Genomic DNA, 27575 nt, shown 5'->3' with positions numbered 1-27575 from the left:
GTTGTAGAAATGTAGTATGGCTGTCCTGATATGGGCCAAAACAGGACAATATGAAAAGTCAAGAGAAATGTTATAATTGCTGTTACCATTATGACTTTATTAGCGTGATGTTTAAAGTCCCTCTTGTTGGTCATCCAAGCCGGGGCAAGTGAAGGGCGAGCGAGCAGAAACTGGGAGATTTGAGGAAACCTTTTCTCGCAAACTGATCATCTGCAGATGAATCATACCATCTCTGAAGCGTCACTTTTTGGACAAAGCAGTGGCGCAGATGACATAAATTTCATTTTATCTGTATCTGAGTGGGGCGGTGGCGCAGTGGTTAGAGCTGTCGCCTCACAGCAAGAAGGTCCTGGGTTCGAACCCCGGGGTTGTCCAACCTTGGGCGTCGTCCTCTGTGTGGAGTTTGCATGTTCTCCCCGTGTCTGCGGTGGGTTTTCTCCGGGTGCTCCGGTTTCCCCGACCATCAGAGAGACATGCATGTTGGGGACAGTCCTCCTGTCTGTGCCCCTGACCGAGGCATGGCAAGACCAACTGGAGTTGGTCCCCCGGGTGCTGCACGGCGGCTCCCCACTGCTCCTAGCTACACAGCTAGGATGGGTTCATGCAGAGCGTAATTTCCCTAAGGGGATCAATAATGTATATAAGATAAATTGCTTTAATTTCAGCCTGGCGCCAACAAAGATTCTCCAATTTCTGAGGTCAGAAACACAACCTTGTTGCACTCAATAAAGTATCGACATGAACGTTTCACGTCAATGTGACTTTGACATGTGAGAAGAAAACGACACGGCAGCTTCTGAACTCTGGACGTTTATTTGTAGGGTTGTTTTGGGACATGTTCATCACCTCGTGGAGCTTTCTGGACAACGGAGGATGTCGGTGAATTCTGCCAGCAGTAAAATGTGAACAGAAGACATGTCAGGAGGAAACCCATCACATTACATCACATGACCAATTACATTTTCCTATTGGCTACTGTGTGAATTTCTCTTTGTGCTGCGCTCCCCTCCACAGGGGAATCAGAGGAGCCTCAGAACAGCGCCCCCTGGAGCCAGCAGGGATTCTCCAACGTGTGTAAAGACACTCCAGCAGGTCTGTGAATGTTCTCATTCATCCAGGTCATGGTTGTCCAAAGGAGTTGAATCAAGTGCAACTGGACTTCCAGCAGGGTGGACGCTTGTTAACACTGGACCTAACAACCGAATTCTGCAAGATAATGGAGGGTTTCCTGACCCATTTCCCAAGTTCCAGCTCACATTAAGACGTATCTAGTGTACATCACAGCATGTTACGAGCCAACTCGCTGCGTGACAGCAGTAATCAGAGACAGTTTGAGTGGAGATAGCTCACTCTCGTCAGTTTACAACAGAATAATTTGAAATGCTGGGCGTCCGGGTAGCGTAGCGGTCTATTCCGTTGCCTACCAACACGGGGATCGCTGGTTCGAATCCCCGTGTTACCCTCGGCTTGGTTGGGCGTCCCTACAGACACAATTGGCCGTGTCTGCGGGTGGGAAGCCGGATGTGGGTATGTGTCCTGGTCGCTGCACTAGCGCCCCCTCTGGTCGGTCAGTGCGCCTGTTCAGGGGAAACTGGGGGGGGGGGGATAGCGTGGTCCTCCCACGCGCTATGCCCCCCTGGTGAAACTCCTCACTGTCAGGTGAAAAGAAGCGGCTGGTGACTCCACATGTATTGGAGGAGGTATGCGGTAGTCTGCAGCCCTCCCCGGATCGGCAGAGGGGGTGGAGCAGCGACTGTGACGACTCGGAAAAATAGGTTAATTGGCGCCAAGTACAATTGGGAGAATTGGTAGTCGAACTTTGGGGGTCGTCCTGGGTCGTCCTCTGTGTGGAGTTTGCATGTTCTCCCCGTGTCTGTGTGGGTTTCCTCCGGGGGCTCCGGTTTCCTCCCACAGTCCAAAGACATGTCCCTAGGTGTGCATGTGTGTGTGTGTGTGTGTGGGGGGGCTGTGATGGCCTGGCGGCCTGTCCAGGGTGTGTCCCCACCTGCCGCCCAATGACTGCTGGGATAGGCTCCAGGATCCTCGCGACCCTGAGAGCAGGATAAGCTGTTTTGACAATGGAATGGAACAATTGGGAGAAAAGGGGGTGGGGGGGGGAATGCTGAAGACAGCGGCAGTGACAAAGTGACACCATGTGACGTCGTGCTGTCAGAGAAACTGCCCAATCGAAGCCCCTTTGCCTGCATATCACAAAGAAAGTCCGCCAGTCACACGTTCGGATTCCTGCAGCCACGCTTCTGTTATTTCCTAAACAAGACTTGAATTACATGTTCCATTGTCGATGATCCCGGTTCTGATCCTGATCCTGATCCTGATCCTGGGGCGTAGGATAGCGAACGCTTAGTATAAGCGTGGGTATAGTGGGGAAAAGACCCATTTCCTGTGAAAATGGCGTCCTTTGGAGCACACGTGAACTCTCCATGTTGTTTACCATCTACCAGTGCTACTGAATAGGAAACGTGTGTCTCGGAACTTGACTTCAGACGACTCCCCGCTATAGAAGACAGCAGTGTCCTGTTGGTCAGGCTGCCAGGGCGGCGCCTGAGTGAACCGACCTCTCTACGCACACTTTAGCAGTAATGCAGGAGAAGAACCTGTGAAAAGGTCCAACAAGAGCACTGAAGACGCGTCATGTCTGACGTCAGAACATCCCCCAGTGCTTTATTGACCACCGTTTCTCTCTCGTTATCACCCCTTCCTCGTGCCTTCGTGAAGCCCCATCACATGTGAGGAGGTCCTTGGTTTTCACATCCAGGAAGCAGCAAACATCAGAGTCCAGGTTGCTCAACCCAACCGGGTTAGATTGTTTATCCCGGCCGTGTTTGACAGTTACGCCACTCTTACCGTCTGTAGATATTTACGTTTCATACTCAGATTACATGTTGCACCCTTAAGAGTTAATGTGATGCGCAGTTTCTGTCTCCCTCAGCTCGACACACTTTTGTAAATTGTTGAATTATGGGGTGGAGAGGGAGGTGGGGGGTGGTTAGCGCAGTCGTCTCACAGCAAGAAGGCCCTGGGTCGAGCCCCGGGGTAGTCCAACCTTGGGGGTGGTCCCGGGTCGTCCTCTGTGTGGAGTTTGCATGTTCTCCCCGTGTCTGCGTGGGTTTCCTCCCACAGTCCAAACACATGCAGGTCAGGTGACTCGGCCGTACTACATTGTGTGTGGGGGGGTCCTGTGATGGACTGGCGGCCTGTCCAGGGTGTCTCCCCCACCTGCCGCCCAGTGACTGCTGGGATAAGCTCCAGCATCCCCGCGACCCTGACAGCAGGCTAAGCGGTTTGGATAATGGATGGAACGGGTGGATGGAGGGAGGTGGGCGAAGGGGGCGTGTCTTTAAAACTGAAGGGGGGCGCGGCCGTGAACATCAGACTGACAGTTTGCCCCTTTTTTTAAGTTTCTGCCCCCTGACGTCAGACTACCTCGGTATCAGTTGGGATCACAGCAGAGAAACAGGAGGGAAGTTCTCAACCACGAGGGCAAAACCTCTCACGTGTTGCGCCCGTCGAAGGCGGCTCGATGAGGCTGTCTTGGCCATATGATGTCCAGCACTGACGGCTTTCATGAGATGGAGGGTCTACAGATGTAGTATGCACAGTGCAAAACAGATGTGATTTAGGGTTCCAGTTCAGGTACCAGTACCCTCCTTCGCTGACGTGTCTCCCATTTTACCGACGAAGGGGTCTCTCTGCCTCGTGCGTCTGAGCGGGTGGGGTCGGCAGGGTGGGGTCAGGGCGTTCGCCGTGGTCCTGATGCTCTCGCAGGGTTTTTAAACGAGGTTGACGGTGAAAATGTCTCCGTATGAGTCAGCAGTCTCCCCCTCCAGAGAGACAGCGTCTGCTGACCTCTGCTGGGAGCAGCGACGGAGGAGCTGTTCGCCCCTGCAGACGCCCTCCGAACCAGAAGGCAGGGCAGTTAAACACGTGTTCATCTGACTTAACAACAGCAGACGCGCGCTTTTAACGGGTTGGTTTATGCCTTACTCTCTGCTGGCGATGCCGATGGACGGACGTTATGCTGCTCAGTGGATGTTTGTGCACAGTGCGGAACAGTAAACAAAGTAGTCCCAGGACAGACCGTCAGTAATACATGACCGGTGCTGTAGACCAGTGTTTCTCAACCGGGGGTCCGCGGACCCCTAGTGGTCCGTGGTGTAATTGCAAGGGGTCCGTGAAAATAAAATATTTTTTAAAAAAAAAAGATCCTATGACATTTATAGAAATAGGATTATTTTACTCAAATGTGACTGAGACCTTTATCTACCTAAACTATAAAGGGTAACAGGACTTTTTTCTCTAATTACATCTGTTTCACAAGCGTAATTTATTGTATTTTAATAAGAGATCTCGCTCCCATTTGCATTGTTAAAGGTTACTGCATAAAAATTCTATTGTTACATATATCTGAAAGTTACTGAATACATATTCTGTTTTGTTAACTATATCTGAAAGTTACTGAATACATATTCTGTTTTGTTACATATATCTGAAAGTTACTGCATAAGAATTCTGTTTTGTTAACTATATCTAAGTTACAACTGAAAGCTCTTATTTTTGCCCCAAAGAGTGAATAAATGCTATAATGCAATTTAAAATGCAGTTTCTACTGTTTCTATCAAATTGCAACCCCCCTCCCCCAAGATCAGGTGGAGGGGTCCTCAGGGTAGCTCAAAAATACGCAGGGGGTCCAGCACCCCAAAAAGGTTGAGAACCACTGCTCTAGATGGTTAAAACCAGCGATGGACCGACCGACATAATGTTGTTGGATACCCGGCTCGAACCGAGCACCGATATCCAAGATCCCCCCCCCCAGACTGCAGTCCAGCAGCGAAGGCCACGAGAGACTTGGATTAAATACCGGAGAGATCACTTGACTCGCTGCACTTCCGGCACGTGGAAGTCTGTATTTCTTTAAATGGGGGGGGGGGGACGGATTCTGTCTCAGTTATCTTGCCACACTGACCCCGAACCAACGGCCTAAATCCGTGGATCGGTACTCGGAATCGATATCGGCAGTGAAAAGGAGATTTCGCTGAATCCCTGCTGTGTTTGTGTTGTTGTTGCTTAAAACGTTTCTATTAGCTGATCCTCTTCATCGCTCTTCATCTGCTGACAAACGGCCAGATCTCAAACACATGATTCAATGACCACACTAACGCTCCATGCATCCAGACACACACACACACACACACACACACACACACATATATATATATATATATATATATGCTTTTGACCAATATAAACAACCATCTTGTGTCATAAAACAAACAAACAAACTGTGGTGGACAAGTATTGGGGACAGAATTCAACCCAGGAACTAAGGGTTAAGTCATGGTTGCCCTGGCAGGTTAACGCAGGGTTAAGTTATGGTTGTCCAGCCAGTTTTCTGGGGATTCTTGCCACCTCCGCTCAGTCGAGGTGTGGTTTGGTTGTCTCTCTGATTTACCGTGGATTAAAGAAAGTTGCCTACACGGCTAAAGTGTGAACCTACGGTCTTCTCCGTTCCTTCGGCTCTACACTGGTGACCCCGACGTCGGTTTTCGGATAAGTTTTCTGAAACCACACACATTATGGCTACGAACGCCGTTGCAATTAAACTGCCGGAGTTTTGGGAGTCTTCCCCGGCTACATGGTTCGCGCAGGCTGAGGCACAGTTCGCGCTCAGAGACATAACAGCAGACGAGACCAGGTACTACTACGTAGTGGCAGCGCTGGGGGGCGCTACGGCTTCCAGGATAAGCGGTTTCATAACCAACCCACCGGCCGATGGTAAATACGCCGCACTTAAACATCTCCTCCTTGAAACTTTTGAACTGTCAACAACGGAGAGAGCACGTCGCCTCTTCGCAATTCAGGGCTTGGGAGATGGCAAACCATCGGAGCTAATGAGCAGGATGTTAAACCTACTGGGTCAAGAAAAGCCATGTTTCCTGTTTATGGAGCTGTTTCTGCGCAACATGCCGCCCCACGTCCAGACTGCGCTCGCTAACTCCACCATCACTGATCCCCGTGAGCTGGCAAAGGAGGCTGACCGATTCTTCGTCGCTACACAACGTTCCTCCCATGCCGGGGTGCTGGCTCCTACCTTCACTGGCCCCCCGCCGACATCGCGGGCGTGGCCCGACGGTGGCGCCACAGCATCAGACCGCTACAAGCCCTCTGGACTCTGTATGTACCACGCTCGATTTGGTGCGAAAGCTAAACGGTGCCGTTCCCCCTGCAACTACAGGCCGACGGGAAACGAGAGGGCCAACACTCAGTAGTGGCCATGAGTGTTGGCGATACGAGCAGGCTACTCTTCATCCTCGACACCATCTCCGGTCGGCGATTTCTTTGTGACACGGGCGCACAGAGAAGCGTGCTCCCTGCTACTGACGTCGACATCATGGGCGGGGAGCGGGGCCCCCAGTTGGCGACGGCTGACGGCAGCCCTATCCACACCTACGGCGTGCGGTCTGTAGAACTGTGTTTTGGTGGACAACGTTTCACGTGGGAGTTCGTCATGGCCAATGTAACGCTTCCCCTCCTCGGAGCTGATTTTTTGTGCGCTTACGGTTTGCTAGTGGACATTCAGAACAGCCGTCTGGTCGATGCCTTAACCTTCTCCTCCTTCGCATGTACGCGGAGGGAAGCGGCCTATGCAGGTCTAGCCAACTCTCTCTCAGAGGCAGACAAGTTCAACCGCCTCCTCGCTGAGTTCCCTGACCTCACCCAGCCTACCTTCTCTGCACCCACCGCTAAGCATGGGGTGGAGCATCACATTGCTACGAAGGGGCCCCCGGTCTACGCCAGAGCCAGGCGTCTCGACCCCGCCAAACTCGCCATTGCCAAGTCTGAGTTCGAGCACCTGGAACGCATGGGGATCATCCGCCGCTCTGACAGCCCGTGGGCGTCCCCACTCCACATCGTCGCTAAGCCTGATGGAGGTTGGCGCCCATGCGGGGACTACCGCCGACTAAATGACGCCACCACGCCCGACCGCTATCCTGTCCCGCATATCCAGGACTTTTCTGCAAACCTGTCTGGCAAATGCGTCTTCTCAAAAGTCGACCTGGTCCGTGGTTATCATCAAGTTCCCGTGCACCCCTCAGACATCCCCAAGACAGCGGTGACTACCCCATTCGGCCTATTTGAATTCCTACGAATGCCATTTGGACTCAAAAACGCGGCCCAGTCCTTTCAGCGGCTGATGGATTCAGTGCTCCGTGGCCTTCCTTTCCTCTTCGTCTATTTGGACGACATACTCATCGCCAGCGCCTCCGAGGAAGAACACCTGTCCCATCTTCATGCCCTCTTCACACGCCTCAGCCAGCATGGGCTGATCGTCAACCCGGCGAAGTGCCGGTTCGGGCTGACAGCCATTGATTTCCTCGGGCATCGCATCACTGGGGACGGGGCAGTCCCCCTGCCCTCAAAGGTGGAAGCGGTGGCGGCCTTTCCGCGCCCCCAAACAGCTCGTGCGCTCAGGGAGTTCATCGGGATGGTGACATTCTACCACCGCTTCATTCCCCGAGCCGCCTTTATCATCCGGCCACTGTACGAGGCGCTGAAAGGCATGTCCCCCAACCAGGCGGTCGACTGGACAGCAGAGCGGGACCGTGCGTTCACCGAGACTAAAGCTGCGCTCTCCCAGGCTACCCTGCTAGCGCATCCTTCACCTACAGCGCCTATTTCCATAACCACGGATGCATCGGACTATGCTGTTGGTGCGGTTCACGAACAGTGGGTGGGGGAGGCTTGGCAGCCTTTGGCCTTTTTCAGTCGCCAGCTTACACCCCGAGAGCGCAAGTATAGTACTTTTGACAGGGAACTCCTCGGTCTCTGGCTCGCTGTCCGGCATTTCCGTTTCCTGCTAGAGGGCCGCGAGTTTACTGCATACGTGGACCACAAGCCCCTCACATTTGCCATGTCCAAGACGGCCGAGCCATGGTCCGCTCGCCAGCAGCGACAACTCTCCTACATTTCGGAATTCACTACCGACATCCAGCACGTCGCTGGTAAGTCTAACCAGGTAGCTGACTGCCTCTCTAGGGCAGTGATTGGAGCGGTCCACCTAGGCCTTGACTACGCACAGATGGCCGCTGACCAGGCCACGGACCCGAGCATCCTCCGTCTCCGGGCCTCCGACACGGGGCTCCGCCTGCAGGACGTTCCTTTCAGCGACACAGGTGCCACCCTCCTGTGTGACGTCTCCACAGGACAGCCCAGGCCCATCGTCCCGCACAGCTGGAGACGCCCCGTATTTGAAGCTGTGCACGGCCTCTCTCATCCAGGCGGTAAGCCATCCGTGCGCCTGACCTCTGCTAAGTTTGTGTGGGAGGGACTTAAGAGAGACGTGAAAGCGTGGGCCGACTCGTGTGTTGCCTGTCAGCGGGCTAAGATACACCGCCACATTAAGGCGCCCCTGGAACGCTTCGCAGTGCCGGAGAGACGATTTGACCATGTCCACGTCGACCTGGTTGGTCCCCTACCCCCCTCCCATGGGTTCACCTACCTCTTCACTGTGGTGGACAGGACTACGCGCTGGCCTGAAGCTGTTCCCCTGGCATCCACGACGTCTGCTGATGTGGCCCGGGCTTTTATTGGGTCGTGGGTCTCACGTTTCGGTACGCCTTCCGACCTTTCATCTGACCGCGGGCCACAGTTTACCTCAGAGCTATGGAGTGCTGTGGGTGAGGCTCTGGGCGTCAAGCTTCATCGCACTACCGCCTACCACCCTCAGGCGAACGGCCTATGTGAGCGCTTCCACCGGTCCATGAAGGCTGCGCTTCGGGCTACTCTCAAGGACTGCAACTGGGTCGACAAGCTCCCATGGGTCATGCTGGGCCTGCGGACCGCCCCGAAGGAAGACCTACAAGCCTCCTCTGCGGAGCTGGTGTACGGCACGCCGCTGCGAGTCCCAGGCGATTTCATGCCCAATGCAACGCGTCCCTGGTCAGCTGTGGACCAACGAGCCTCCTTGCTGGACGGGGTCAGAGCTTTCACACCCGTCCCTACCGCCCAACACGGCGCGCCGGTGTCCCAGGTGCCCCCAGGTCTGCAGTCAGCGGACTACGTGTTCATCCGTCACGACGCACACCGCCCCCCTCTGCAACCCCCTTATGACGGCCCCTTCCGCGTCCTGGAACGGGGAACTAAGCACCTGGTGGTGGATTTTGGGGGCACGGCCGAGCATGTTTCAGTGGACCGAGTTAAACCCGCACACCTGGACTTGACGCAGCCGTTGGAGTTAGCCCAACCTCCTCGTCGCGGTCGTCCCCCGGCTCCGCCTCCTCCCCCCGTGGAGGCCCGAGCTGCCTCTTCTGCTCCTCAGGCCGACCTCCACAGGCCCGCGTCAATGCCTCCCAGAGACACTCCGGCCCCTGTTATCCGGAGCCGCCGCGGACGGCCTGTCGTCCCCCCGCGCCTGCCGGACTTCGATTACTAGGGCGAATTCTGGGGGGGCTCATGTGGTGGACAAGTATTGGGGACAGAATTCAACCCAGGAACTAAGGGTTAAGTCATGGTTGCCCTGGCAGGTTAACGCAGGGTTAAGTTATGGTTGTCCAGCCAGTTTTCTGTTTATTCTTGCCACCTCCGCTCAGTCGAGCCGGGTTTGGTTGTCTCTCTGATTTACCGTGGATTAAAGAAAGTTGCCTACACGGCTAAAGTGTGAACCTACGGTCTTCTCCGTTCCTTCGGCTCTACAAAACCATGTAATCTCCTGGTTTCTCGAGTGTTGACGCTGTGACGTGTTGGTGGTGATCGGAGAGCCTGACTTGTCTGAACGTGTGACTGGGCCGAGTGCTGTGAGGTGAGCCGGTTGTGTTTTCCAGGGCAGAAACGCTGAGAACAGAATGAAGGTGAGCACAGCTTGGAGCTCCGCTCCAACACTCCAGTGGCATTGAAAAACATACTGTTCTTGTCAACCGTAAACAATAACAACAACAACAACAAAAAACTTGCCAGCTGCGGAGGTGTGGACTCCAGTCACACGACTTCGATTTGAGTCACACGACTTGGAATCGAGTCACACGACTTGGACTCCAGTCACACGACTTCGACTCCAGTCATTTGATCTGGACTCGAGTCACATGCTCGGATTCCAGTCACATGGCTTGGACTTGAGTCACATGACTTGGACTCCAGTCACACGACTTGGATTCCAGTCGCATGACTTGGACTCGAGTCACACGACTTGGACTCCAGTCACACGACTTTGACTCCAGTCATTTGATTTGGACTTGAGTCACATGACTTGGACTCGAGTTACATGCTCGGATTCCAGTCACATGACTTGGACTTGAGTCACGTGACTTGGACTCCATTCACACGACTTGGATTCCAGTCACATGACTTGGACTCGAGTCACACGACTTGGACTCCAGTCACACGACTTGGACTCGAGACAGACTCGAGTCACAAATCTGATGACGTCAGACTTGACTGAACTTAAAAAGAACTCCACGCCAACTTTGACTTTAACACCAGAGACTCGTGACTTGACTTGGACTTGAGCCCTTTGACTCGAAAGACTTGATACCTTCACTAAACCCGAAGATAAAACGCTTTTAGAAAGTGTGCAGCCAGTCAACGCCTCATTTTCTTGATTACACTCTGAATCAACCTGTCATAAATACAAATCTTGAGACGAATTCTTGAATTGTGTAGAGTTTGTATGTTGACAATTAATTACTCTGTTGTTAACATTTTGAAATGGCATTACAGTGTTAAGTCTTCAAGTCTAACACATGACTTGTGTCATTTGTCTTACTTGTGTTTATGGGGATTTAGTTGATAAAGTGGCGACGCCTACAAAAGAGCCCGTAGTTTTATCGGTCTTGTGGTTCCCCAGTCGTTTTAACAGGTCCACCGGCAGCGCGAGGCGACACGGAGCTCAGAATAAGGATGGGCAGTCCGGATCCGGGGTGTTTATGTAGAAACCTTCCCCCGGTTTTACAAACCAGTGTCCTGGTTTCATCTGCCGGAGTTCCAATAATTACACTGATTAAAACAAATAAACGGTGTTGTTTAATTGAATTTATCGTTAACATGCACTTAAAACACTCAGTGTTGGATGACGTGATTTGCCAATACACACAGAGCGAGTTCAACAGACTCAAACACTTGGGCTCATCGAATAAGTTCTGTCGGTATCCTATGACTGGTCCAAAATATGTCTTTATTTGGCTTCTTCATCTAATAGGCATCATTCTATTCTGTTCTATTCTATTCTGTTCTATTCCATTCTGTTCTATTCTATTCTGTTCTATTCCATTCTGTTCTATTCTGTTGTATTCTGTTCTATTCCATTCTGTTCTGTTCTATTCTGTTCTATTCCATTCTGTTCTGTTCTATTCCATTCTGTTATGTTCTATTCTGTTCTATTCCATTCTGTTCTATTTGTTGAATTCAGTGCAGTGAAGTGAGGTTTAGAGCTTTTGTTCTTCTCACAAAGAAGAAGACGAAGAAGAAGAAGAGGAAGAGGAAACCGAGTGTCAGATGCCAAACAGGTCATGTGGCTCTCAGAGGAGATGAGCACATCCTGCCATTTTTTTTTTTTTAATTTTGCAATTACAAAACATTACAGAATACAGTTATACGCAGAGATACATACGTATATGCAACAGAAACCCTTGCCGGGGTGGTGGTGGGTGGGGGTGGGGGGTAATAGTATAGAGATGCCAGAGATACCAGCCCAGTCTGACGAGACCACAGAGGGGGTCCAGGTGTAGTCTTCACGCCGTTGGCACTGGCAGATGACCTCATAGCATCCGGCTGGGTTGTGAATGCGGCGGAAGGAGGTTTACACTTAGTAAATAAATCTGCAGCTGTGGATGGGAAGCTTGGCAAGTAAACAAATACACAAGCTTTACAAACAAACAACAACAACAACAACAAAAAAACAAGGTCAGCTTTCTCCTCAAAAATCAAAAGTAGCCGGAGTTGCACATCCCCCGCCATGAAGCAAGCCGTCCACGGCGTCTGACGTGACGCTGCGTGTGCGCGCCCCCCCCCGCCCGCCCGCCCGCCCGCGCGCCCCCCCTCCCGCCCGCGCCCCGCCCCCCCGGGCGAGAGCGACACACAGGACGAGTGAGCGATGTTGGCTGCATCGTTCAGCACAACCGAGACGAGGAGAAGCGAGCTGAAAACCCCAGGCGGCGATAACCCCTCATCCGGTAAAAGGTAAAGCCTCTTTTCCGTCGCGTTTGCATGGCGGGTCGGGGAGGCGTCCCCGGATCGGTGCTGCGTGCGGAGCGGGTTGCGACGAGACGTCGTGGGGGGGGGGGTTGTGGCGCATTTCCCCCTCATTTGGATTTCAGCCCAACCTGCAAGACAGACAACACGGACCGCTGCTGGAACCTTGCAGCCTCCCCTTTCCAGAGCTACAATGGAAATGATGGGGAGGGGGGGGAGGGGGAGGGGGGAGGGTCGTTCGTGTCCACAGTAAATGAGTTGAGCCAGTGTCAGGACGATGTGAGCTGGGAGGGGGAGGGGGGGGGTACACCTGTACCCTGAATCGGTCACAGAATTTTTAAACCTCGTTTACGTTCAGGGTCAAAAACCGGTCAGGAGAACCCCCCCTCCCCCTCCCCCCCCCACACCACCACCACCACCACCTTTTCCTGAACGACGGGCAGGCTTGGCCTAAAGGTAGCACCGTGCAACCGTGGGCTGAGACGTAGGTCTTAAAAAGCAATAGACAGCACCATCCAGCATATAGCCATAAAAGATCCTCATATCTATCACGGATTTAAGAAGACCCCGAGGGGTCAGACCCTCACATGGGTTTCTAACACCCAGACTGGGATGACAGCACGTCCAAACGACAGAACCCAGCTGTTCGGATGCTGTATAACCACACACTATAACCTACTGGATGAGTGAACGTGTCAAACCGTGATTCTTAGGTGTAGGATTGGAGGATTTGGGGATGAGGAGGTGATACTGGACCTCCTCATCCACGACCTCCTCGACCCACGTTCACCTCTGAACCGACCTGATTTGTTGGCTGGCTGTGTTGCAAAAGAGGTTGGGGTTTTTTTTTGGGAGGTGGGGGTGGCTTTGTTGGGCATTGGTATATAGCTTTCTTTTGTCTAAAGGTACAAACGGAGGTTCCAAGAGGATTTTCCCTCCTTTTCTGCTGCGTCGGTCCAAAACCTCACGTAGAAAATGGTCTGGTTGTATAGAAACTGTAGTGATCTGTTGTGTCTCCATAGAAACAGAGGCTGATCAAGATAATATAATTCAATCAATATGAGACGACGCAAACCAGGCCACAGTGTGAAATACATCAATACTCGGCCAGGGACCTCTTTCTTTAGGGTCAGAGGCAGTTCCTTATATATACAGCAGATGTACCACATATACACCACAGCTCCAGACAGCTGTAAATACACGAGACATGCTGGAAACACAGTTGGTTCTGATGAGCAAGTGCCCCTCTCCACCACTGTAAAGTGCACTCATGCAAAGTCAGGAAGAGATCATGGGAAGACAGGAAGCAGGCAGAGTTTTGGGTCTGCAGAAGTTTGTAGACTTCATGCACAAAGTTTGAATCAAGCTATGAATGTTACCTCGGCCCAAATGTCCTCGACACCATCGCAGCATTGGGAACTGGTTCTGTCTGTTTTGGCTCCAGGACTCCAGCACCAACATCTCTGTTTTACACATTTAATCACCGCTGGGCACCGGCATGCAAAGCTCCATGACATCCATACATGCACAATACTGCTGAATGTCAGTAACAGCATTTTATCTGCACATGTTAAAAGTATAAAAGAAGTAAATACAACAGGAAAGTGCAATGTATGTGCAGGAGAGGTAGGAATACAAAGACCTCTCCCAGAAGCCATAAATGAATATTCAGGACAACAAGAGGAACAAAATACATACATTAGCCAAAAAAACCAAAACCAAAACAAACAAAAATCACAGGAAAACAAGATGGTGGCCAAACTTCTATTTGTGCACGTCTAAATTAACTGAGGGTGGTCGGGTTTAGAATAAGGAAGTGAGTAATGCTTGTTGGAGATGTTTTTTTGTAACTTCACAGAGATGATGATGATTGATGATGATGATGATGATACAAATCAGAATTCCATAAAGCAACTATGAGGATATTATTACTATTTGCATCTTATTAGATGTATATCAGTGGTACCGTATTTTAGCATAACATTTTGTACAAAATTAGCATATCAGTAGAATGTATTAATGTAATCATAATTTATGAGTAATCCTAATATATTCGTGCACGCGTCAATGCGCTGCTGGTTAGCATATTGTTCATCCGCTTCAAACTGGCCCCTGCATTATTGTCCCCCTTTTGAAGAAGCGTGGATTCGATTCCATTTCGCTCTATCGAACAAACCACGAGATAACGATTGTTTTGCTGTGACGTCACATGACGGCTGGGCCAATCGGAGCGAGTCGGACCGGTATTCCCGCGAATTGTCCGGGGTCACAGAATGTGAGCTCCGGGCTAATTTCCATCTCCATTTCGCCGACGCTTTTATCCACACGTGAGAGTTCATGCGACACAGGCGAGGTTCGAGTTGGCCCGGTCTTCGTGTCCAGGTTGCGTTTGCAGTTTAAGACGCCGACGTTAGTTTACGTGCCGGTGCGCGGAGATGGCGCCGGGCGGAGCCGCCTAACAAGTGCGCCGGCGGGGCTAGAGTCCGATGTTCTCTGTGCAGGGTAACAAGCCGACTCCCCGTTCGCTTGCCCGGCTCGCTGTGGTCTGAGTCGTCCCTGTCCCCCCCCCCGATCAGATGGATCCCGGTGGAAGTGACCTGGACTTCAGCCTGCCGCAGCCCGAGAACCCGTGTCTGATCGTGGAGGACTCCCAGCCGGACAGCGTGGCCCTGGAGGAGGACCCGGACAGCGGCTACCGAGCCCTGCTGAGCCGCCGCCTATCCAGCCTGCAGCCCAGTCCGCACAGCCCGGTCCTGGTAGGCTTGCACGTTGCTAACCGACACGCCTCCGTGTCTGGGCTTCGCACTCGGGAACTTTTCTCCACATTTTTGTCTCGGTCCCTAGTTGTGTGTCCCACCCTTTGCTGCAGGGAGACCCAGTTGCCCCACGACGACAACCGCTCTGGTCTTATGTCGCAATGAGCTCGCAAGCTAGTTTTGCTGTGAATTCATTTGGACAGACAAAAAGTTCTGCGATGACAACCATGCACTTACATCAGCGTATACGTCGCTTCTTTATATATTATACTGTATACAATGGGAATATTATTACATTAGTATACGTTGATTAACACTTGAAATAATATATTTCCCCAGTCGGAAAGTCACTTGATTCGCACACTTATTTGCATTTCCTGCAGGAGCTGATTTCCTCCCCAGCCGGAAGTAGATGTTCTCAGACCGACAGCCAATCAGAGATGTCCCTGAACAACAAGGAGGCGGGACCAGGTGTCGTTTTCCTCTGCGTGTGTGCGGGATAACTATGAATGAATGAACGATGAATGAGCGATGATTTACTATGATTTTCTAAGCTTATTGAAACGTAAAAGGAATTACGGTGGGGGGAGCATGAGGTAATCGTATCTCCAAAAAAACTTCTGATCTACGATCGAACCCAGAGACCTCTCAGATTCAGACTTTATTCCAGATTCTCACTGTTGAGTTGAGACTGAGGAGGTCACCTGGATGGGTGATGAAACGTGTCTCTCATTAAACGTCGCGTCCAGATGAACCGATGCAACTTTCTTCATCTCACAGGTTGATGCTTTGGCAATGATATTCTCCCAATTTTAAAAAAATATCACCCATGTGACTGCATTTTACAGTTTCCGGGATTTGCGCTTGCATGCCTGGGATTTAGTTAGGGATTCATTTGGGATTGTAGAATTTGTAATGGTTTTCTTAACACATGTATAGGGGCAGGTTAGGGCAACCGTTAAACATAGGCTGTGGTATTCAACCATGTGCCATGGAGGGCCATGTGTTTGTATGTTTTTTTGAGCCAACACAACACAATCTGGTTTCACTGCCAAGTTCTGTGTTTTGGGACGTAGGTGAGCCTAATGACGCATGGTTGGGGAAGTCATGTGGGGTTTTTGTCTTTATGCATGTTCAACAATCCAGGTAAGAAAATCAAAGGAAGTGGAATCGGTTCATCCGGACCCAAGGTTCAATAAGCGACCTCAGTCTTTGGCCTGCGGGCTGTGGTAACCTTATGGCGCAGGTTTTGTGACCGGGGGCTTGGCTTAAAAGCCTACGGAAGAGGGAGTTCACATGGAATTAGACAGCTGTAAACATCTGTCCAGAAGAAGAAAAAAATCCCCATTTTTGGAGCGCTAACAAGAATCCCAGAAACTCAAAACGCAGATCACATCACTGCAGTACTGCTCCATTACCAACTGGGGGTCAAGCATGGATAATGTGTATGAAATCTGAGAGAAGTACATTGTTTAACGCACCAGCACGTGAATGCCTGTGTTTAGATGAAGACAGCCGTTTGAGAGGTTCTAATTTTGGGGTTTTTTTTTAGCCTGCAATTTGTTTAATACTCATCAACTTTTGGGATTTCATTGTTTTGAAAGACAATGTCCTTATTTGTCAGTTTTTTTCTTCTTTAATTTCTTGGTGTTTCAATAAACTTGGGAAATTCTTTGCGTAGCTCGCCACATGACACTCAAAGGTTGACCTGCGTGACAAAAAAAAATGTTGTTTTTCTCCTCTCAGCCGTCTTGGAGACCTCTGATCCCAGCTCAGCTTTCCAGCAGGAGAGTCAAGTCATAAACATCTGCCCCCCTCCAAATAAAAAGAAGTACGTGTTGTCTGGGCGTATTTGAGCCGTGTGGTAACGCCGAGGTTGAGATCCTGGTCCGTTCTCATTCAGGCTCTCCGTGTTTTTTAGGTACCCATCTGGAGAATGTGAAATGGACTCGGGTGCCGATTCCACGACGCACTGCTCTCAATCAGAAGGTAAGAACACGCGGACGGAAAAATAATAAACGACGTTTCGGTAAATTGTTTGGACAAGCGATTTTGACACAGAGCTCTGGTTTCTGTGTATTTCAGGAGGAACGTCTCAGTTTGGTTTTCTGGAGCTCTCCGAGACCCAGGGTCTGGGTGGTGACATGGAGGAAACGCAGGTGGAAAATGAGGTTATAATTCCACAGAATGAGAGAAATGACAAACCAGGTAAGTGCACCTTCACATGTGTCTGTCTATTTTTCTGTCTTTCTGTGTCTATGATATTTCAACCAATCAGGTAGGTCAATACAGATAATTTAAGTGTGGCGACCATAAAGACGTGAATTATCCCACAAAAGTGTTCTGTACCAGAACTTAACACAGTTCCTTAAGTGTTCTAGTGCTGTCAACTCATGAAAACGTGTGTGCCCCCACAGACAGCCGTCCATTCCCGTTCCGCATGTCACCCGCTAAATGAGTGAAATCTGAATTTAGCTGACTTGGTTTCCATGTCTTTCCTCACCAGCTGAACAAAAGACCAGCGCCGCAGCGTCTGAAAGCCAGGACAACAAATCCACAAGGTACACACGCCGTGACGGTTTTACGTCTGAACTCCTCCTCACAGGTGTGCGTGCTGGTGGTTGTGGTTCAGCGGAGTTTGTCTTCGATCTTCCAGGTCCGAGGTGAGCTCCAGTAGCTCGACAGAACCGGGTCAGACCAGCAGGGAACTGAGTGTCCAGGTTCTGCTTCACTCGGAGGGCCTGGAGAGCGCTGATGACGCCGAGATTCTGTCCTCGCAGGAGGACCTGTTTGATGGTGAGAAGACGGGTAGGTCGGTGCATGTATGCATTTGGCCCATCTGGGTGTACTGAAAGAATAGCTTGCCCCCCCCCCCCACCCCCAGTTGTACTTGGCCAATTACCCAACTCTTCCGAGTCGTCCCGGTCGCTGCTCCACCCCCTCTGCAGACCACCACATGCCTCCTCCCATACATGTGGAGTCGCCAGCCTCTTCTTTTCACCTGACAGTGAGGAGTTTCACCAGGGGGACGTAGCGTGTTGGAGGATCACGCTATTCCCCCCAGTTCCCCCTCCCCCCCGAACAGGCGCCCCGACCGACCAGAGGAGGTGCTAGTGCAGCGACCGGGACACACACCCACATCCGGCTTCCCACTCGCAGACACGGCCAGTTGTAGGGACGCCTGACCGAGCCGGAGGTAACACGGGGATTCGAACCGGAGATCCCCGTGTTGGTAGGCAACGGAATAGACCGCCACGCCACCCGGACACCCAGCTTGGCCTTTTAACCTGAACCCTCATGAAAGCATTGTCGGCATCGCTTAGGCTATGTTCACACAGCAGGCAAATCTGATCTGCCCCCCACCCCCATCATATCTTTAAGACCGACAGTCCACAGTCAACTTAAATTCAGATTTAATCAGATTAAGAACATAATTTGATAAATGCAGCTGCCATGTGAACACCTTAATTGAACCATCTTAAATTCAGGTATGAATCACTGCAAGCATAGTGCCACTAACGGCTAGATTTCCCATCAGTCGTGAGTTACTGTAGTTTGTATTCACCTTAATCCAAGTTGTGTTAGAGAACTGGTTTGTTACCGTCGTCTGACCTGGAAATGACAGACACAGGGCAGCATGGCGGACGGCTGTAAATAAAGATTAAGAAAAGGAAACCGCACCCTCGTGACTCCAGGGCAAGTATTTGTTATCCGACAGTTTGGCCAAAGTTCGCCGCCTTCTTCGGGGTAAAGCAGGCTTGCGGCTTCCTTCTCTTGGTCTTCGGGTTGGATACTGATCCTGTTAGTCAGCAGCTCAACAACACACATCAACACAGCTGTGTGTTGGGTCTTTGTGAGCGTCAGTAAACAGACACACTTTCTGCAGCGAGGCTGAAACCACTTCAACTACCACCTTAAGTTGCTGATTCAGCCCCCCCCCCCTCATTTTAATCCCCAGTTGTACCCGCACAATTACCCCACTCTTCCGAGCCGTCCCGGTCGCTGCTCCACCCCCTCTGCCGATCCGGGGAGGGCTGCAGACTACCACATGCCTCCTCCTATACATGTGGGGTCGCCAGCCGCTTCTTTTCACCTGACAGTGAGGAGTTTCACCAGGGGGACGTAGCGCGTGGGAGGATCACAGTATTCCCCCAGTCCCCCCCCCCGAACAGGCGCCCCGACAGACCAGAGGAGGCGCTAGAGCAGCGACCAGGACACATACCCACATCCGGCTTCCCACCCGCAGACGCAGCCAATTGTATCTGTAGGGACGCCCGACCAAGCCGGAGGCAACACAGGGATTTGAACCGGTGATCCCCGTGTTGGTAGTCAATGGAAATGACCGCTATGCTACCCGGACGCCCTTGATGATTCATCTTAATCAGATTATTGCCTGCATATAAACATAGTCATTGTTATTGGCAAGTGATCAGACCAGACGTGTGTGTGTGTGTTCATGCAGCTGTATTCATTTGCTGGTATAAGTACACCGGTTGCCATGGCAGCAAATACAAGGCCATTTTTCAGCCCCTGGTCAAGAAAGGTGGAAGGTGGTCACCCTGTAAACTGCCCCTGCCATCACCTTCCTCACGGTGTGTGTGTGTGTGTGTGTGTGTGTGTGTGTGTGTGTGTGTGTGTGTGTGTGTGTGTGTGTGCGTGTGTCAGGTGCTGGTGTTGACAGCACCGTGTCCGAACCAGAGAACCGTGACCGAGTCTCACTGACGCCGGCCACCACCCTGCGACTGCTGCACCTCTCTGGGCAGGGCGCGCTGGTGCAGGAAAGCCTTTCCCAGTAAGACCAGAGGTTTTCATTACCACTGTGTAATCTCATCCAGTCCACTCAGTGAAACCGTCAACCTATCATCTCTACTTCCACAGAAGCTCTGTGGACTACGTGGCTCCAACGCCAGACCACCTCAGAGAGACACCGGTGATTGTTCCCAACTCGCCAACTGGGCCAGAGCATGAGAACGGTAGCGATAAGCCCGGCCGTCTGATTTGAGCTGTTCCACTTTATGAATTGCAGACGCGAAGACAAAATCCTTCATTTTATCAGGTGCTGGGGAACCAATGGATACCTCTCTGCCCCCAGATGACCAGTCAGGAGACAAGGAGGAAGAACCAATGGACATGGACCCTGTCTCTAAGCCACGCCCCTCCGCATCCACTCCCGTATCCCAGAATTCCCCAGGTTTTGTTTTAGAGAAGAACCTCTCTCAACCCTCCCAGCCTGAGTTCTCTCATGTATGTCCCTCATTCATTCAGTCAGTTGTCCACCTGTCTGTCTTTATGTCTGTCTCTATTTCTCGTTCTGTCTGTCTTCCTTTTTTGTCCTTGTCTATCTCTCTTACGGTAAGTCTTCCTCTTTTTTGTCTCTATCTACCGCTCTTTCGTTCCGTCTTTCTTGTTCGTCTGTCAGTCTCTCACTGTCCATCTATCTCTTTCTGTATCTCAGTCTGCCTTTCTTTTTTCTTCGTCTGTCTCTTGTGTCTTTCTCTTTCCTGTCTTTTTTTTTATTTGTCTGCCTCTCTTACTGTTTGTCTCTCTGTCTAAGTTTCTGCATGTCTGTCTGGTTTGTCTGGCTGTGTCTTGCTGTCTTCCTTTCTATGTTTGTCTGTGTCTTTGTCAATGCCACTATTTCTCCCCATGTGCTTTTCTGACACATCGTTCTTCCATTTTTTTCTGCCAGGACATTTTTGTCCCAACCCAAAGTCAAGAAGCTGGGACCAGCAGCAGCGTGGCTCCACAGGATGCGGACAGGACGAAGGTGACGCCGTCGTCTTCATTGGTCCATCCCAACAAACTGTCTCCAACTGTTTGTGAATCCGCTCCGTTCAGTTCCCCCCTGCGTCTGACGGAGGACATCAAGGACGGCAGCCCGGTGGCGGCGCCGACCCCAGACCAGTTAGAGGAGGACAGCCAGGCCACGCAGATAGACGGCCTGGACGAGGAGCTCTGTGTGGACACCAGCGACTCTGTGACATCATGCCACCGTGAGGCGAGTCAGACTAATGGTTTTCCCTCGGAAACAAAAGCCGTTCCAAACTCGGCGGCCGAATCTCATCTGACGCTTACGTGTGGCTCGTCGAAACAGACGCCGGCAAACCCGAATGTGCAGAGTGTGGATGTAAGCAAGGTTACTGCAGGGACAGAAGTCGGCAGCTCAGGAGATACTGTTTCCTGCTCTCAGTCGCCTTCTGATCCCATTGACGTGACTCTAAACAGCTGCGATCAGGAGCCTTGCTCAGACGCCGTGCCCTGTAGCCCAGCCCCACAGGCCCTGCCTCAGCCTGAGGGCTCTCAGAGCCGTGGCATAGAAGACGTGAAGGGTACGGAGAGCGCCATCAACTGGAGGAGAGAAGGAACCACGCAGGGTCGGTCAGAATGTAGAGCCGCGGTGAACAGCCAGACAGACAAAGACATGGAGGAGGAAGAGGAGATGGAGGAGGGAGGGGAGAACACACTGGGGCCGGAGGGCTCGGGTCTGGGTCTGGTTCTCTCCCAGAGCCAGGCCTTATCGCCAGAACCCATGGAGGAAGAGGAGGAGGAAAATGAGGGCAGTTTTATTGTGCTGAGAGGGACATCACCGCAGCTGCAGAGGAGCGGCTCTCAGCCGGTGGGAAGCAAAGTGTCCGTTTCCACCAACGGCCACGGAGCCCAGGCTCAGTCGGAGGACGTCCAGCCGGCTCCTGATAGGCTCTCCCAGACTGAGAGGGAGGGGCCTGAACCGGACACAGTCAAAGACAAGAGCCTGAGCGACAGTTCAGGAGGTGAGACAAGCAGGAACCCGAGCAGGTCTCGCAGCTTTAGCCTCTGCATCTTCAGCCTTTCTGAAAGACTAGCCTGCACCAGTGACAGTCGGGAAGTTTCACCCTAAAGACATTGTTGTGATTTCCTACCCTAGCCTGCTATTTAGTGAGACATTATGTAAAACAGCTAAACTAATGAGTAGCTAACTAGTCCATGTCTGCTCACTAAATGGTCGTAACACAACAAAGGCTTTGCTTTTTTTACAACACTATTTAACACCACTCTGTCCTTTTAATTCTGTTTGTGTTTCCAATCATGTTTCTTCTTTGCAGAAATTCCTTTCCACTTCACCCTTCCCAAAGAAGGCGAGATGATTGGGCCGGTTGTCAGTGCAACGCCCCCTCTGATCAACCAGCTGAAGCAGACACCCAGACACAGCACTCCTATTGGTGTGTGATATATTTCAACTATTAACTCAACCACACTCTTATTCTCCATCATATCCTCTGTTGCCTAGCAACATGTTTCATGTTAATTGGATTTGAATCAGAGTGTTTGTTTTCTTTGTCTTCCTCTTGGGCGTCCCAGAGATCACTTCATTGTCAGAGAAGTCGGCCGTGGTGGAGGATGTTTCTGTGGAGACAGAGATGGCAGCCAGTGACATTGTCGCCGGGGACAGCGGGGAGGAGGCAGTGGAAAAAGCAGATGGAAAACTGAGTTTACGGATGAAGTTGGTCACCCCTGTGGAGGAGGGCAGCTCGGAGCGCTTCAGCCTGCAGAGTACGACCCTCTCACACACAACCTGTGCACAGTGTGTTGACAATGTGTTTGCAGTCCTTCACCTGCTGACCCCTCCCGTGCTTTCTGTGGTCACACTAAATACTAAGCACATCGGTTTTCTTCCCAGTGATGAGACGGTAACCATGGTGATACATCTTGAGATTTGCTCATTGCATGCACCTCTGTTTTCATTAGCATCTCCCTTCTCTCCCTCCAGAGCCAGAGGAAGACTCTGTCGTCAAGGTTACCACCGTTGCCACAGCCGTTACCAGGTAACCTGTCGCCAGAGGGTTCTTTTCTCCCAAATATGAGCAATTCGCTAAATGTTTTCTGGCATTAGACTATTAATTATTTTTCCTGGATGGTAGGCACTTGTCCAATGCATTTTAAAAAGATTTTTAATGAGCTTCATCTTTAGAACATCATCATAGGCCATTGAAATCTTAAACAGAAATATAACACAAAAAAATTATATTTAATGAACGAAACATAAGAATTAACTTTGTGAGGGCACTCAAACTATTGTGACGAGGGTTTAGCTCGATAAAAGGCATTTACACTAATTCTGTATCAACAGGTTACAAATGACCCCTAAACCACTTGTAATTTAGCCTTATTGGTGCTAAGATTTTCATTGGGGGTGACGAAGAAGGACAAGATTAGGAACGAGTATATTAGAGGAACAGCTCAGGTTGGACAGTTTGGAGACAAAGCAAGAGAGGCAAGACTCGCCTTAGTGGCGTGGCGGTCTATTCCGTTGCCTACCAATACGGGGATCGCCGGTTCGAATCCCCGTGTTACCTCCGGCTTGATGTGTCACGCCTTCTCATCCAGAACCTGGACCCCTGCAAGAAGCTTAGGGACACTGCAGGGAGGCGGTTTGTATTTTAAGTCCTTGCAATGCATCTGTAAATAGGTGAGGATGGGGACTGTCGAGATTAGAACGAGGCAGCGGGTCAGAGCCGACCGCCATCTGCATTCACACATTGTGTGAGGCGATGCAGATGGCTTGTTAGATATCCCGAGCTGGCCAAATACCAGTGTTGAGTCATCAGTAAGAAACCCATGTTGTAAATAAACCCGTACCTCACGTCCCTTCCCAGCAGCCCGTCAGTGTTCAGCCGGATCAGACAGGTCCACAGACAGCTGGAGGCAGAGGACAACATCCAGCCAGTGGGTGCCGCTTCACCTGTCAGGTAAATGCCAACATGAACACACACAAAAACACGCACATTCTGGTACAGTGCATATGAATATTCATCTAGTAATATGCCTTATCCTCATAAAACAGCACTACGTAGTAATCATATCATAGTAGTACTACATGAATTAGTAGTAGTAGCACATATGCTGCATAGTAATCATATCATTGTAGCATTACATGAAGTAGTAGTTGTACATGTGCTACATAGTAATCGTGTCATAGTAGTAGTACAACATGTAGTAACAGTACTACAATTGCTACATAGTACTCAGATAATAGCAGTATTATATGAAGTAGTACGGCAGCACGGTGGCGCAGTGGTTAGCGCGGTCGCCTCACAGCAAGAAGGTTCTGGGTTCCAGCCCCGGGGTGGTCCAACCTTGGGGGTCGTCCCAGGTCGTCCTCTGTGTGGAGTTCGCATGTCCTCTGGGTGCTCGGCCGTACTAAATCGCCCCTAGGTATGAATGTGTGTGTGTGTGTGTGTGTGTGTTTGTGTGTGTGTGACGGCCTGTCCAGGGTGTCTCCCCGCCTGCTGCCCAGTGACTGCTGGGATAGGCTCCAGCATCCCCGCAACCCTGAGAACAGGATAAGCGGTTCGGATAATGGATGGATGGATGAAGTAGCACATTTGCTACATAGTAATGCTATCATAGCCCAGAGTGCATGTGAAGTAGAGTACATCTAGAGTATTGGATTTGACAAGAGGAGGTCAGTTGGAGAATCAAAATACAATATCTAGATTTGCATTGACACAAGTCAGAAAACAGGTAAATTATGCTGTCAAGCACATGTAGAAAAGGGGCTCAGTCGTTATGGTGTTTCTGTAAATAAACACCATTACTTATACATTACTTGCACACACATACCGCTACTACTGAGTACACCTGGTACTATATCCAGAGACATGTTAGGGGCGTGGAGGTGAGCGGGTGTTCGTTATTGGATGTTTGATTTCGTGGAGGATCTCTACTGAACCGCTGGAAGGTCTTAACGTCAGTTTGACCTGAGGAAGGATGAATAGCGCTCCCTTTGTTGGAATGTATTTTAGTAGCTAGAACTAGGTCTACTGACGCACTGCTATATGAACGAGAGAGAGAGAGAGAGAGACCTACTTTCTGACTCTGGAGGTGGGATGGACATTTATTTTGGGCTTTGTCTCTGGCCTCTTGAGAGATCAAGGGAGGTTAATTCTGATTTCTGCTCTCTGTCTCCGTCTCGCTACTCTGTGTCCCGGCCAATAAGGACTCCAAATAGTAAAAACTAAAAACAAAGTATTGGTGGATTCTGAGATGTGACCTTGAGCTGATTAGACAGAAATAGTTGATAAAAAATTTTTCTTTCCGCAAAGGAGATATTTTGATGAAGACAAAGAGTTTTTTTTAATTTGATTTATGAAATGCTTCACATTGCTTGTGGTATTGGGAGTTTGATACTGGGAAGAGTAGTAGTATTGATAATAGTAGTAGTGTGGAAATTGCAGGAAAGTAGAGACGGACAATTACTCTCATTGACTACACGAACGCGTGTGTCATTTATTCTCCATCCATCCATTATCCAAACCGCTTATCCTGCTCTCAGGGTTGCAGGGATGCTGGAGCCTATCCCAGCAGCAGCAGTCATTCGGCGGCAGACGGGGAGACACCCTGGACAGGCCGCCAGGCCATCACACGAGGCTGACATACACACACACACACACACACACACAAACATTCTTCTGTCCAAAATCATAACGAGAGCCACATGGCGCTGCTCCAACAATCATAGTCCTAGCGCCACCCTGTCAACCCGGAAACCCTTTCTTAAAGGACCCGTGTCTACCTAACACAGAACGCCAACCGATTATGGTGAATTCTGCCCATATAGTCCACTACATACGTCCCCCCCAGAATTCCCCATAATAGAAAAAGTCAATGTGGAGGGGGGCGGATGGCCTGGCCGCAACGGCTTCACCGAACAGGTGTGGAGGCTGGGGTTCCTACAGGAGGGGCCTTAGGGACCCTGTGGCAGCGTGGGGGCAAAAGGAAGCTTGGGGCCTTGTCGGAGGGTGGGGGCAGGGTAGAAGGGCGCCCCCGCCATGGGGGCTGGGCAAGTCCAACAGGTCAGTCCAAGTCCAGGTGAGCTGGTTTGAGGCGATCCACTGAAATGCGCTCTGGCTTGTTGCTGACTTCCACGACAAAGTGCTTGTTCCCGTTATCCAGGAGTGTGGTCCATTGATGGGCTGCAAACCAGGGAGCTGGGGTGTTGGGGACGAAATCCCTCGGACCCGCAGCGGCTGTCCGTAAACCAGTTCAGCAGATGAGGACTGGAGGTCTTCTTTAGCAGCAGTCCTGAGGCCCAGCATGACCCACAGGAGCCTGTCGACCCAGGTGCTATCCTTAAGGCTGGCCCAAAGAGCGGCCTTCATAGAGCGATGAAACCGCTTGCACAACCCATTGGCCTGCGGGTGGTAAGTGGTGGTGCGGTGGAGCTTCACCCCTATGCTCTCTGCGACTGCGTTTCAGAGCTCAGATGCAAACTGTGAGCCCCGGTCTAAGGAGAGGTCAGATGGGGTGCCATACCGGGCAACCCAGGTCCCAATGAATGCCCGGGCTATGTCGGTGGACATCATTGATGACAGTGAGATGGCTTCTGGCCATCGAGTGGTCCTGTCCACCATGATGAGGAGGTAAGTAAAACCATGGGAGGGGGGCAGGGGGCCCACTATGTCCATGTTTATGTGGGCGAACCTCCTTTTAGGAACCAGGAACTGTGCCAGGGGGGCTCTGGTGCGACGGTGCACTTAAGAGCGCAGACACTCCACACAGGTGTCAGCCCAGTCTCTCATGTCTTTTTTGAGCCCATGCCAGACGAACTTGGCCGCCACAAGTCTTTGAGATGGCTTTTTGACAGGGTGGGAGAGGCCATAGACAGCGTTAAAAACACGCCGCCTCCAGCCAGTGGGAATGACGGGCCGGGGCTGAACTGTGGAGACGTCACACAGGAGTATTGTGCCAGTGTTGTCGAAAGCCACGTCCTCTAACTGCAGCCCTGTGACAGCCGTCCTGAAAGCCTGCACATCCGGGTTGGCGGCCTGGTCAGCTGCCATGTGGGCATAGCCAAGACCCAAGTGGACGGCCCCCGCAATGGCCCGGGAGAGGCAGTCAGCGACGAGGTTGGTTTTGCCAGCAACATGCTGTACGGCCCTGGTGAACTCCGAGATGTAGGACAGCTGTCATTGCTGGCGGATGGACCACGGCTCAGCCACCTTAGCCATGGTGAACGTCAGTGGCTTGTGGTCCCCAAACGCGGTGTAATGGCGGGCCTCCAGCAGGGAACGGAAGTGTTGAACAGCAAGGTAGAGATTGAGGAATTCTCGACCGAAGGTGCTATACTTCCGTTCGCTTGGGCGTAACTGTTGGCTGAAGAAAGCGAGTGGCTGCCAAGCGCCGTTCACCCGCTGCTCGTGCACCGCCCCGACTGCGTAGTCTGAAGCGTCTGTATTATTGGCGATCGGAGCCTTGGTTTACGGGTACGCCAGCATTGTTGCGTCAGCCAGAGCAGTCTTAGTGTCCACAAATGCCTTGTCCCTTTCTGTAGACCAGTCCACATTGTGTTTGGTGGTCTTGCCTTTCAGAGCCTCATACAGGGGTCGCATGATTTGAGCAGCTCGGGGGATAAAGCAGTGGTAAAAGTTCACCATGCTGAGGAACTCCTGCAGGGACTTGACTGTGAGCGGTCACGGTAAGTTCACGACGGCGTCCACCTTTGATGGGAGGGATACCGCCCTGTCTTGGTGACTCGGTGTCCGAGGAAGTCGATGGCACTTGGCTGGATTGACGATCAGCCCGTGCTGGCTGAGCCGCTCAGAAAGAGTCCGGAAGTGGGACAGGTGTTCCGCTTTGGAG

The 27575-nt window shown here is 51.3% G+C and overlaps 1 protein-coding gene across 1 annotated transcript in view; it reads left to right on the top strand.

The window, feature by feature from the left end:
• The first annotated feature begins 12161 nt into the window (after positions 1 to 12161).
• Positions 12162 to 27575, top strand: part of tp53bp1 (tumor protein p53 binding protein, 1) — a 46012-nt gene continuing 30598 nt past the window's right edge. The window contains exons 1-16 of the mRNA XM_056278376.1: positions 12162 to 12189; positions 14778 to 14957; positions 15341 to 15428; positions 16704 to 16788; positions 16879 to 16946; positions 17043 to 17165; positions 17464 to 17518; positions 17614 to 17765; positions 19623 to 19749; positions 19836 to 19930; positions 20014 to 20201; positions 20647 to 21727; positions 22040 to 22156; positions 22296 to 22487; positions 22705 to 22759; positions 23591 to 23683. Of these exons, the coding sequence (XP_056134351.1) occupies positions 14778 to 14957; positions 15341 to 15428; positions 16704 to 16788; positions 16879 to 16946; positions 17043 to 17165; positions 17464 to 17518; positions 17614 to 17765; positions 19623 to 19749; positions 19836 to 19930; positions 20014 to 20201; positions 20647 to 21727; positions 22040 to 22156; positions 22296 to 22487; positions 22705 to 22759; positions 23591 to 23683 (2699 nt within the window). The 5' untranslated portion in view covers positions 12162 to 12189. The remainder of the gene's footprint in view (positions 12190 to 14777; positions 14958 to 15340; positions 15429 to 16703; positions 16789 to 16878; positions 16947 to 17042; positions 17166 to 17463; positions 17519 to 17613; positions 17766 to 19622; positions 19750 to 19835; positions 19931 to 20013; positions 20202 to 20646; positions 21728 to 22039; positions 22157 to 22295; positions 22488 to 22704; positions 22760 to 23590; positions 23684 to 27575) is intronic.

Source organism: Lampris incognitus, chromosome 4, assembly GCF_029633865.1.
Source record: "Lampris incognitus isolate fLamInc1 chromosome 4, fLamInc1.hap2, whole genome shotgun sequence".
Classification (NCBI taxonomy): Eukaryota; Metazoa; Chordata; class Actinopteri; order Lampriformes; family Lampridae; genus Lampris; species Lampris incognitus.
This window is presented reverse-complemented; position numbering and strand designations above follow the sequence as displayed.